Source organism: Perca fluviatilis, chromosome 1 (genome assembly GCF_010015445.1).
Source record: "Perca fluviatilis chromosome 1, GENO_Pfluv_1.0, whole genome shotgun sequence".
Taxonomy (NCBI): Eukaryota; Metazoa; Chordata; class Actinopteri; order Perciformes; family Percidae; genus Perca; species Perca fluviatilis.
Window position 1 is genome coordinate 22,920,819 of NC_053112.1, and position 12,780 is coordinate 22,933,598.

The 12,780-nt window shown below is 39.5% G+C and overlaps 1 protein-coding gene across 1 annotated transcript in view; it reads left to right on the forward strand.

The window, feature by feature from the left end:
* usp43a (ubiquitin specific peptidase 43a) overlaps positions 1-12,780 on the forward strand; it is a 118,030-nt gene that overhangs the window by 50,276 nt on the left and 54,974 nt on the right. The window contains exon 4 of the mRNA XM_039814967.1: positions 4,013-4,105. Coding sequence (XP_039670901.1) covers positions 4,013-4,105 — 93 coding nt within the window. The remainder of the gene's footprint in view (positions 1-4,012; positions 4,106-12,780) is intronic.

Here is a 12,780-nt window from a genome sequence, read left to right on the forward strand (position 1 = left end):
GAGTGAATACAGCCTGTCACTCCATTTTTCCGAGTACAAACTGGCATCATTAGCGAGCCTGTGACTGGCTGCCACGGCACAATGGTTACAACACTGACAGAGAGGAAATGTGGAGTTTGAAAACTGTTCAGCTGTTATTTCCAGCATATTTGTACATTTGACAAGTTTTTATCTCCACAAACTTGGATACCGTTCAACTGGCAGAAATCCTAGTGAGACACTGGGAGATGAAACGAGCATCTGGCAACGCGCACGCACACACACACACACAAACACACACACATGTGCATGAACACACTAAAAGCTGTCAAGTGTTAAGAGAGACATTGCAATAATTTTGCTTCAAAATCAAATACAAACAACAGCAAAAATGAATATCAGCAGGTATCAAAACACTGCTTTTCAAGTTTTTGGTGCAAAACAGAAGTCACATTAAAAACTTATATCCAGCAACTTATTAGCAATATCCAGACTTGCTTTTTCAAAAATGCTGCATCTGCAGTTTTAAGCTTGTATAAAGCTTATGATCCTATAGAGGATAATAGGTTTCTCTCAGATGGAGACAAATGGCTAACTCAACCATGTTTGTCAAGTTGCCTTAGAGAAATAGTTTGAGTAGAAAATGTAATGTGTTTGAATCAGCTCAAAATGAGTACACAGAAGGCAACACAGCCACCAAATTGCATTAAATGACGTAAATGAAAGGATTATGTTCCAACACTATGAGAGGAGGATTATGTGACTCGAGAACAAACTGAACCATAGTGTTTTCACTTGATTGCCATATGAAAAGGTTAGATTTCACTCAGGTTTTGGAAAGGACAACAGGTTATTTGAGGCTTGGTTTCACTCACGGTTTGTTAAGATAAAAGCATTACTCACACTAGGAATGTGCGTAACTGGAAACTTAATGTGGATTTGCAGTCAGAGCTGAATTTTATTGTATTTGCTTATCCATTCCCACGCCATTATTTCAGTGTCAGACTACTGCTTGTTTCCATCACACAATCTTTTGAGGGATTCCTGGTAGGGCTGGGTACTGAATTCAATAGTTTTTAGGAACCGACCAAATTGCCTCTAAAGTATTAAGTATCGGAAAAACATTTTTATTTAAAAGGGGCAATGCACATCAGTTGACATTTTTTGTTTACACTCAAAATGTAAATGTGCCAGAGTTAGCAAAAAAGCTAATTTTCATCTGTAGTCCCTTGGCAGGTCAACACATCATCATATTACAATGATAAAAAAAGAATGCAAGAAAGATAGAAAGCAAATTAAGAAAGAAGAGAAAAGAGAGAGGGACAAAACCAAAGTAAAAAATAAGTACAATACAATGAAGGGCAGTACCTAGGATGAGGTAAACCAGCTATTGATGATTGCAATTTTGATTGTTTTTTAATCCATCTCTTGAGTGTGGTTTTAAATGATAGATAGCTGGTGCTTTCTCTGAGTTCAGTAGGAAGGCGTTCAATAATTTGAGGCCCATACTGAGAAGACTGTTTGGCCAAATTTACTACGTCTATACTGTACAACATAGTCTCCCCTGGTGGCTGTCCTAGTTGCCCTGCCACTGCTGTTATTCTGTTGTATAAATTCACCCAGTGGTGGAGGTGCAAGCCAATATAATATTTTGAAAATGAGCCAGGCATCTAGATAATGTAAAAAAACTGTCAAAATTAAATAAGTTGTATTTAGTAGTGATATGGCAGTAGTGATAGCTGATTAAAGTTTGCTTATAAAGGGTTTCTATTGGTTTAAGAGTTGTCATGTTTGCTTGAGACCAGCTTGTGAAACATTATGATGATGTGGGAAAAGATCATGGCATGCATAAAATGTTTGGCTGCCTCTGTGGTTAGATATGGCCTTATGTGTCTAAAGTTAGCCAGATTATATCTGATGGTATTAGCCACCTTTTTAATATGCATTTTAAAAGTTAAATTATTAATCAATATTCAATTAAAAGTTAACTCATCAGAGTCAGTGAGCCAATAAACACGCAGCATGCTTCTACCAAGATCTAGTAGTGTTTGTGATTGGCTGTCTAACGTTGCACGTCACAGAGACACGCAGGAAAAACTCTGTAACGCACAGAGACTGGGCTCAAGTAGTAGGAGCTGAAAAATAAATAAAAAGATTTGTGCCGTAATGTGTAATGTTGTAATTTCTTTTTGTTTTATAAAATTGGTAAAAAAAAATGGATTGTTTAGGAACCGGTATCAAAGTCATGGTATTGGTATCGGTACCGGTATCGAATATTTTTTAACAAAACCCAGCCCTAATTCCTGGTAGTATTTGCAGTAAAATGTTTGTGAACATGTTTGAGACCAGGACACACAGATGTTACTTGGCTCTTTATGAAACACAGGTTAGAGCTGTAACACCTTAATAGCTGACAGGATAAACCCAGTTACACTTACCACAGAAGTCATAGAGCAACAAAAAAGAGATTGTTAGCCTAACTAGCGCTGTGTCATTTTGTACATGTATGTCTTAAAGGAATACTTCAACATTTTGGGAAATGTGTTAAGTCACTTTCTTGCCAAGAGTCACATACAAAAAAGATCAATATTATGTTTGTGCTTTTAATATAAAGCTAGAGTCAACAGCTAATTAGCTTAGGTTAGCATAAAAACTGAAAATGGAGGGAAACTGCTAGCTTTGCTCTGTCTAAAGGTAAAAGTTACTGCACCTGACCAAGAAATAGCTAATGCATAGCCTGACAAATTGTTTCATGTTCATTGTTTAATGTGCTAATGAGTTTCACATGTGTTGGTGGATTTTGTTACCTTTGGACAGAGCCAGGCTAGCTATTTCTCCTGTTTGCAGTCTTTCAACAAAAAAAACAAAGCTAAGCTAAGCTAAGGTAACTGTCTCCTGTAGCTACATATTTAACACGCATGCTGTGTTCCAGTTGAACTGGGAAGTTGGAATTTCCTGGTTTCGAGATCATTATGAGGTCACTGAGTACTATCTGTCTTTGAAAACTGTATTTGGCTGCATACTTTTGCTGATATCAGCCCATACTGCAGGTTGGGTTACCAAGTTTTTCTACCCTCATGTCCTTCATTCACTCTGATCAGCCGTGTGTCGGCTCAAAGACCTTGACGGGTCCTGTCCGTGTCTTTGTTCTCCATCAGCTTTGCTTTGTTATTTTTGTCAACTTGACTATCCTGCTCGACTGTCTGTTCATTTTTAATCTGTCCTCCCACTGAGCCCTGCACTTTGTTGTCTTTCTTTTCATCTTCATCTTCTTTGCTCTCCACTTTTGTTCCCTCTGCCTTTCCAACCTCCACTGTGTCTGCTGCCCTTCATTTTATTCTCAAGTCATCTTTGTTCCTTTGAGCTTACCCATTTCTCTTCACGTTCCTCTCTGCCTTTAAATATCCCCTCCACCTTTCATCCTTTACCTTTTCTTCTCTCTCTATAGTACTCTTTTTCTCCTCTCGAGCTCAGTGTGTTCTTTAGGATACAGTTTAATTTACTGCAATATCTTACCAGCCTAACTCTGTGATTTTTGTGCTAAAATTCTGAACAGCATCCCACCTCAGTTGCTTTGCTGCCCTTTTCTCAGCAGCAAATTGAGTCCAGATGGCCTGATTCAGTGCTTAGTATTCACCACTGTCCACTTGGAATATTCACATTCAACTACTATAGGGGTTCTAACTGCATGCAGTACATACGACAGTCAAATTCTACTGCACATTTACTCCATACTTATGAGGAAATGTGAGGATTTGGCATGTATGTAGGGGTGGCGCTATCAGTCAATCCATCTGTCCAACAGTTCTGTTAAGTTAAGAGAGCTTTCCTCTCCAAAGCACCTTAGTCGAATGTATGCTTTGTGACTGTATCGGCTGAAGGTAAAATGGACAAAAAATTGAGTCAAGCAGGATAAAATTGGGAAGAAAGATGCAATATTTCTTTCAAGAATATCAAAACTCAGAGTGTACGGTGAGCTGAGGTCATGTATAGCAAAAATGATTAAAATTGCTCTCTCTCTGTCTGTCTCCAGGTCTTCTCTGACGTGCCCTCATTGCCTTAAGCAGAGCAACACCTTCGACCCATTTTTATGTATCTCCCTGCCTATCCCCCTACGACAAACCAGGTGATGTATAACACACACAAGTGTTAGTGTAGTATATATATATAGACACTCAGTTGACACTTTAGATATCAATGATATATGATCATCTAGATGACCTAATATAGCAGAATATATTAATTTAGAATTTGCCTCAATGGATAATTAGAAAAATACATCAATCATAACAGATAAAAAAGCACACATTTCTAAGGGAAAATTTGACAACTATGACTACACAAACTCACATTTACACAAATATTCTCTACACACCGGCTACTGACGATGGTCCTATCATAGTGATAAATGTATGTTGGCCATCAAAAGTCCTGACCAAACACTTTCTGTGTTGTTTCCATTTGTAACCGTCCCAGATCCTGCATGTCAGCAAGGTCTGGCAGTAAGACAGTACGACTTTGACATATAAATAGAGAGAGAGAGAGAGAGAGAGAGAGAGAGAGAGAGAAGGAATGCACACATGGCTGTTTCAGATTTTGACAATAGAGATGCAAAGAAAGAGAGAATTATAGAACACTTGGTGGCTTTAGTGTACGTTAAAGCTATAGTGCGTAGAAATACAGAGAGAGTTGTGTGAAGCTGAAAGTCTTAAAGCGCCCATATTATGCTCATTTTCAGGTTCATAACTGTATTTTAAGGTTGTACCAGAATAGGTTTACATGGTTTAATTTTCAAAAAACACCATATTGTTGTTGTACTGCACAGCTCTCTCTCACTGCTGCAGATCCTCTTTTCACCTGGTTTCTGTTTTAGCCATAGACTGTTAATATTAATGGACAGAGCATGTGTGACGTCACCCATTGGTTTGTGGAGAGCTGATATGAGTCGTCGAGTTTGCGTTTATGGGCGCAGCCATCGTGGTTGCGGATGTGACGTTTTTAGACTCGAAGGAGGAGTGAGGGAGGAGCCGTAGACAGTTGGGCGGTATCTGACTTTATTTCTTTTTTTTTGAGTTAGCAACGCTGCTTACACCCTTCGTTACGTTACACACGTTCACTGGCAATCTGGATGCAACTTCTGCTGAAAGCTAGCATACATAATTCAAGGTAAGATTTAGCTTTGCTAGGTTTTAAATATATCTTTGTCCCATAGTCATATAAGAGGAGTCATATTGTAAAGTAAATGTATCTGATGTTACCATGTTGTCTGTAACGTTAGCTAGCCACTTATGGTAAAACATCCTAACGTTAATTTTCTGCAAATTGAAGTTTAGCTACGAAACGGTGATTGTCAATGCTTATCATTATCTAACGCTAACTATTAGCAAATGTTTAACCAAGTTTATTAGAACGTTTGGCTAACTGTAATAACCATAAAGCACCGATAAAGTCTTGCTACTGCCTTTACATGCTTTTAAGAGCTAACGTTAGCAGAAATAAGATCATTTAACTGACTTAAAGTTACACTAAAGAACAATACACTGTTGTTAATTCATCTGTATTCTCCTAGATAATTAATGAAGTACAGTTACATGCTAGTGTGCATATATATTTAACTATGAGGGGCTCAAATGGAAATTGATGACACTTTTTCTTTCTTTCAGAAATAGGAGTGTGGAGAGCCACGATGGCATGTGCACCCAACCCAATTCCTCAGAATTAAGTAATAGTTACTTTTCTTTTTCCACTGTGCATACAGACAACCAACAGACTGTCACACTATGCTCACTGTAATTGTAAAGGCAGCTTTTATTTCTTTACCCAGGCATTTGGACTTGACTGAACAGTGCTGCACAAGTGCTTTAAGCTTTATATGTTAAGCTATATTTTTATATTGTGGTTTGTAATGTCAACCATTTCTACTGTAATTAACAATGTGGCACTAGTGATTCAAGTACCTCTTTTTATTATGCAGAATTCACTTGTGACAGTGAAGTTTGCCTTTACCTTGACCCACAGCAGTGATTTATGTGTGGAATTTACACTGGATTGTAAAAGGTGAACTACATTATTTAATTCATCACTTTAAACATAATGTTAAAAATATTGCCAGTGTTTGTGGTTTATGTAGTTTTTGAAGTTAATGCCCATTTCAATGTGAAATAAAGGTCTTTCTAAAGCTACATTTGTTGTTTTTCTGAAGTAACTATAGGAACATATAGTATTGTAGTCATACAAGACATTGGTAATTTGATGAAATTTGTAATTGATTTAAAGTTTCTATTTGGGCTTTAATCAACAAATGATTTCTTAAATGTTACCATACTTACTTGAATGTTGACAAAGGATCAGCGCAAAATGTAGTTTGTGCTTTTCTTGTGTCTTTATGTACTTGTCAATTTTAATCACCATGAAAACACTTCACCAAAATCCTTTTAGATTAATTTATATATTTAAATATATTTCAAATACCTAGTCAAGTGTTTAGTAGGTAATTGAAAATCCACTAGGTGCTGTTTAATCTGTGTAGGGTTATTGTAAATTCATTATAACAAAAGTATGATCACAAATTGCAAAGAAAAAATAAACAACTTATTCAATGTAATAATTAAATCAATGTACCTTATATTTACTGCACTGACATTTTTAAAGTATGAAAACTAAAAACCATACAAGGACATGCAATGTCTATCTAATTCTAACAGTTTAATCCTATACATAAAATATCTCAATTATATGCCTTATACATATTTCTAAAGTGCTGAATGGTGAACAGAACGCAGTGTGAATAAACAGGTTTTATTTGAAGTATCGAGTCCAGGTTTCTGAGGGGGGAAAAGCACGTCAAAGTTTCCAGGACGGAGAACGGGTCGGTGGTTTCTGGGAAGGAGCAGGTCCGTCAGAGGAAGACAGTAGGCCGGCTAGTGGTGGGGTCCAGTGGGGGTGGCTGTCTGCACCGGCGGATGGCAGGAGTGAAGCGGTAGCAGGAGTAAGGTTCCAATGGCAGCTGAGGCACAAGAGAAAGGATAAGGACAGGCAAATGTTTGTAATAGACAAACATGTAGTTAAGGCATGGTAGATCACAATGAATTATATTAATATATGCGCTTGTACATGAATCTATGCTTCAGTTGAGGACATGCAGTATTAAGTAAACCTACTCCTACATGTCAAATTTATCTTAGACAATGTGTATTGTACGCAACACTTTTTTAATGTACATTTTGGTAATAAACAGCACTTGTAAATATAGAATGTAACATGTATGTGACTCATCTTAAAACAGACTAATGTGCTGACAGAAGGTCTTCAAATAGATTAGCAGACACAACTACAGTAAGTGGAAGAAAGACATCAGTGTAACAGCATAACGCATATTCTGGCCCCCGCCCCTGCCCCCCTAGAGACCTCCATCTCCGAGTCCACGCGTTCCCCCGCAGCTTTGTCCGAGGGTGAGGGTGACGGTGATGCTGTGTGGGTGCCGCTGTGGCGGGGATGATATTATGTGCCTGTCCTTGGGCACCTCCGGAATACGTTGCCCAACTCCGGGAAGGAACATGTATATTCAAGTAAAAGCAGTCTCTGCTTGTCCTGCAGCGAATGCGCCACCCGCAAACTCAGATGTGAAGGGGTAATTTCTAAATCACACGCAGTCCCAAAAGTATTCTAATCCCCGTGCGAATATAGGGTTTAATATGACTTTGCACCATAGCATTAACTAAATCAGGCTTTGATTTTAAGCTAACATTAGCTACCATTACATTTAATGGTAGTGTTAGCCCGGGGTTAGGGAGACATGTGCATCGATTAGCAATAACACCATATATGGTTAAAATAGATTGCCCGCGAGACCGTTATGCATAGCTACTGTATACGACTGTATATGTAATATATATTTGAATCCGTTTATAAGGTCTGCATCGCGTTAGCCCGCTAGCTTTGTTAGCAAGGTGCAATCTAGCTAGCAAACTGATATTAATTGGGATGCTAACGTTCGCTAACGAAAAACAGTATTTAAAAAAATACACGTTACTTACCAGAAAAACTGAACTGCCGACTCTTGAGGTGTCTTGTCGTCCAACCCGAGCGCTGAACAAGATATTATTAGGCGACCAAAGTGTCAAAGTCACTTTCGAAAGCTGAAGTTGACAGGACTTGGATAAGCTTTGCTAAACCCATATGTCAATGGCTAAACGTCATGATTGACAGACCGCGAACTGTCAATCACATCATAGCCCCGCCCTAAAAAAACCCCTGCTTTCTCGCCGATTTTAAAATCAACGAGACCATAATTCAAAAATGAACATCATTCTGTGTTGCAGAAGACTTAAAACTAGCGATTGAGACCATAAACTCTTCAAAAAATGTGAACTGAGGTAATAAATCAAGTGAGAAGTGGGTCACTTTCTCATAGACTTCTACAGAAACCGACCTCCTTTTGCAACCGCACGTGTCGCCCCCTGCTGGAATTCAGATAGAATGCAGCTTTAAGGCACTTCCGCATTTGCAGCACTTTGCGAAACCGGATGGGCTGTCCACTAATAATATACAGTCTATGGTTTTAGCTACAGAGTGAGACCTCTTTTCTTCTTCTTCTTCTGTACTATCTTTGATTGCACTCGCACATGCGCAGTAGCTCAGATGTAGAGCATGTCAGCTAGCTAACTCTAGAGACAGTAAAAGAAAGCCTGTTTCTCCAACTTTGGTCAGTTACAAAGCAGGATTAGCTGGGAGACTTCTAAATGAGGGCGCACATGTAAGTAGTTCTTTTGTAGATTATGGTGAACTTGTGTGTGTTGTAGCAGTGCTTTGCTATTGAGAACGACGTAGCATGCTAGCGTTAGCATTAGCGTTAGCATGCTAATGCTAACGGTTAGCATGCTAACGAGCTAACAGTTGTGGTTAGCCAGCTCATTTCGGACTGTGACGTCACAGTCCGAGCCGATTTTGAACAGCTCACTAGGAGACTGAAGGCAGGACACATTCAGAAACTGTATCTCACTCAAAACAGCATGGATGGATTTTTTTCAAAGTTTGTATGTGTGTGGAAGCACCAGAGACACAAAAGAACACCCCAAATCCCAGAAAAAGTGATTTTTTCATAATATGAGCACTTTAATTAGCTTTGTAGCAACTCATTTGGCAATGGCTTGAATATAATGGACGTTTATAAATATCAAAAAGTTACGCACTAAAGCTTTAAGCATTAGCAATCAGTTACTGGTAAAGGCCCTACACACCAACAAATGTGATTTTTATTTTGTTTCCTGATTAGACCTGTTCCTCAGGACTGTGTGGGTGTGTATAGACTGTAATTTATTGACATCTTCCTGAGTCTACTGTTAACTTTGTTGCACCTGTTTGGGTGAAACAAATGACACCTTTATCATTCTTATTGGTAAATGGAGTCCTATGACCTCAAGTAATTCCCGTCAAAGTTCTGGCCCACCTTCAAGCTAAGCTGACTTCTAATCAGCCAGAATAACTGAAAACCTGTGTGGATGTACAGGGCCTTCGAAACCAGTTGAATGAGGGCACACTGGGTAACCACAACATTGCAGGTTTTGTCTCATCCCATTTCTCTCTCTGCCCATGTGTCCAGTCATCTATAAGACATCTTAAACAGAAAGAAAAACAACAAATATAAGTTAAATTCTAGTCACACATTTTCACAATTTGCCTACATACAGTGAATCCTCCTATCTTCAAACATGCAGACGCTGCTGCTTTGCATCCTCTATGCATGGCTTCCACAGAGCTAACCCCAAACTCGGTTTTACAGCATGAGTTCTCTGACAGTGTGTGGTCTGTGCCTGCAGTTGCCTGAGCCCAGCTCATAGGGAAATTCATTCAGGTTTAGTTTGGACTCACTGCTGGCCCCCCAACACTGACCTGACCCACACACACACACACACACACACACACACACACACACACACACACACACACACACACACACACACAGTGGCCTCATTGCATCGTCCTGCTGCAGCAGTATCGCAGCAGAATGCCTGATAAGTCTGAGGGCCCCCAGAGTCACAGCAGGGGCTGGCTGACAGCAGGGCATTGAGGTCTGGGTGCTGCAGATAATGCGGGTATGGCAGAAAGAAGAGGAGGATGACAGTATCTCGGAGTGTTTTCTCCTGATCTAACCTTGCACAGTCAGTCTTAGCATAATTCCTTTTCTCATTTTTTTTTTGCTCCAACAGTTGCATTGTGGGTAATATTGATGGCAGGTTTTGACAAGGAAGAAGAAAGCATAGAATGAAAAAGATGATCTGGCTCTGCGGCATAAATCTACATTCTTTAAAGCTACATTGTGTACATCATGTTTTGAGTTGATTCTTAGCAAAAAACCCTTTGTTCTTTCACAAATATGTGCTCATTCATGCGTAATTACTTCCACCAACTAATCAAAGTATTCTCGTAAGTGTAGAATCTGCCATTCAGAATACATACAAGCGAGTCACTCGAATGGCGGCAGCCATGTTGTGCCTCCATCTTTAAAATACATACAATAGCCAAAGAGGGACATACCTGGAAATTCAAGCTCCCCCTTTCGCGCTTTTACACGCAGTGGCACCGTGACGAATGCCAGGGGGAGATTACTCGCGACTGCCGGCAGATTTGAAAGCCTGTTGAAGATGGAGGATCACACTTATTCTCAAGGACATGTAACGGAGTCGCCAAGGAAGCGAAAAAGAGAATTAAAATGACAACGCGACAGGCAAAGCAACAAGACCAAAGTTAATATTGGAGTGGCTTTTCCAAGATGGAAAGAGGAGTAAGAATTTTAAAAGGGACGCCAAAGTTGCCTGCTTTCTTCTCGACAGGTAATTCACCCTATTTGTGTAAATTCGAAGTTTTATAGTTGCTTGGCTAACTATAGCATGGTTTTCTTTAGCTTGACCTTTCTTTCTTCCTTTAGCTTTCCCTCGCATCTCCGTCGCATCAACTGATCTCGGACTCTGCTCACGGAGAAAGATATGTAGCCTACGCTGTAAAATTGCCTTACACTATTAATCTTGTACAATATACAGAATAACAATAGCACTGATACTCGTACTGGAAGCCATGTTAATCTTGGCATACGGCCACCGTAGGAGTTAAAACGCACTCGGAATGGGAGGGAAAGTAATATTCAGTTGGTTGTCATATACAATTTCACCGCTAGATAGGCGAAATTCTTACACAATGTAACTTTTAAAAAAAACTGTACATGTTGAGTCCGACAATGTTTAGAAGTCAATGCTAAATTGGTGAATAACTCTTTTAAAAGCTCTAATACTGGTGTATTATTGCAATATTTTAATGGCCTAACAGCAACCATTTTAATGCAAGAAAGAAGAAGAGTTTGATTTTCAAAAAATTAAAGTCTCATACTGTAGTTTCCAATTAGCACCTGAACCTAACCACCTAACAAAATGATGACAGTTATTATTCAATACTGCACTTGTTGACTCTGAGGGATTCATTATTTCAGCAAGTTCAATGTCTTTACTAGTACATCCTAGTACAAACATTGCAACAGAAACAGAATGCTCAGGAAAACCGATGGCAGAAATGAGGTGAGGTACACATGATATGTAGTCTAGTAATTGATCTAAAACATCCAGAAATGACAGAAACACAAGGTTTGTTGTTATCTGTAAACAATGTGAACATGATCCCAGCTCTAACATTGTTTTTCAAGCCTAATTGGAATATTTCAAACCTGTAGAGCACCGTGCACTCTTGGTGCATGTGGGGACATGTGAGAGGTTGCTGTTTAATAGAGACTATCAGGCTCCAACCCAGCAGGGGGCTGGGAGGCTGCAAAAAATCTGCTTTGCAAGATGACATCTCTAATTCTTGTTCCTCACAAGTGTCATCCCACACCTCTCATCCCATTTCATTGCACATCTCGGTATCTCATCTCGGAGCATCTAACACAAACATCTGCTCTGATCTTCCGCCGTCTGCCCTGTCAGCCACCCCACTGCTAACACATTACTTGCCTAAATAATGCATGATGGGAAACAAGAAGTGGAGGTGTCAGCAATTACACCGTCTTCCTCCCAAATGAGGAGGCCTGACTTTACGTCTCCCCGCTCTGTCTTTTTACTCAATACTACCTGCTCTCCTTTCTGTTATCTTATGTTTCTACAATCCCTCCCTCATTTTTGTCCCTGCATCCCTTACAGAAGGTCTTCAGATTGCTGTAAATCAGACATGTCCCACCACACAGCAGCTTGCTGCGGGACCATCACCAATGTGCTGGTGTAGCTCATCATGTCCAGTCACGCATAAATCTACACACACACACACACACACACACACACACACACACACACACACACACACACACACACACACACAGGGGAAATTGAAATGCTACAAGACATCTCTGAAAATAGTTAATTCACTTCAGATATTAAGTCAGACACAGACAAATCGAATGGTTTACGCACATGAAATTAGATTTTGTACAACATTATTGTCAGAGGAAATCTTTTCCCCAATCTTATTAGACATTAAACAGCTCAGCAGTTCATTTCAACGTCTCATTTTATTGAATGTTTTGTTTTGCTGTTTAGCAGCTGAAATACTCAAATCAAGACTCTTGAACAAATTGACAACACGGTTTCTGTTTGCCCCTGGGGTCCTTTAATTCTGCACAATTGCATTGTTGTTATGTGTGTCTCTAAACTCTGTGTCTGTGTGTGTGTGTGTGTGTGTGTGTGTGTGTGTGTGTGTGTGTGTGTGTGTGTGTGTGTGTGTGTGTAAATATGTAAATAACTCAGTATGTCAGGGTGTGTTTAG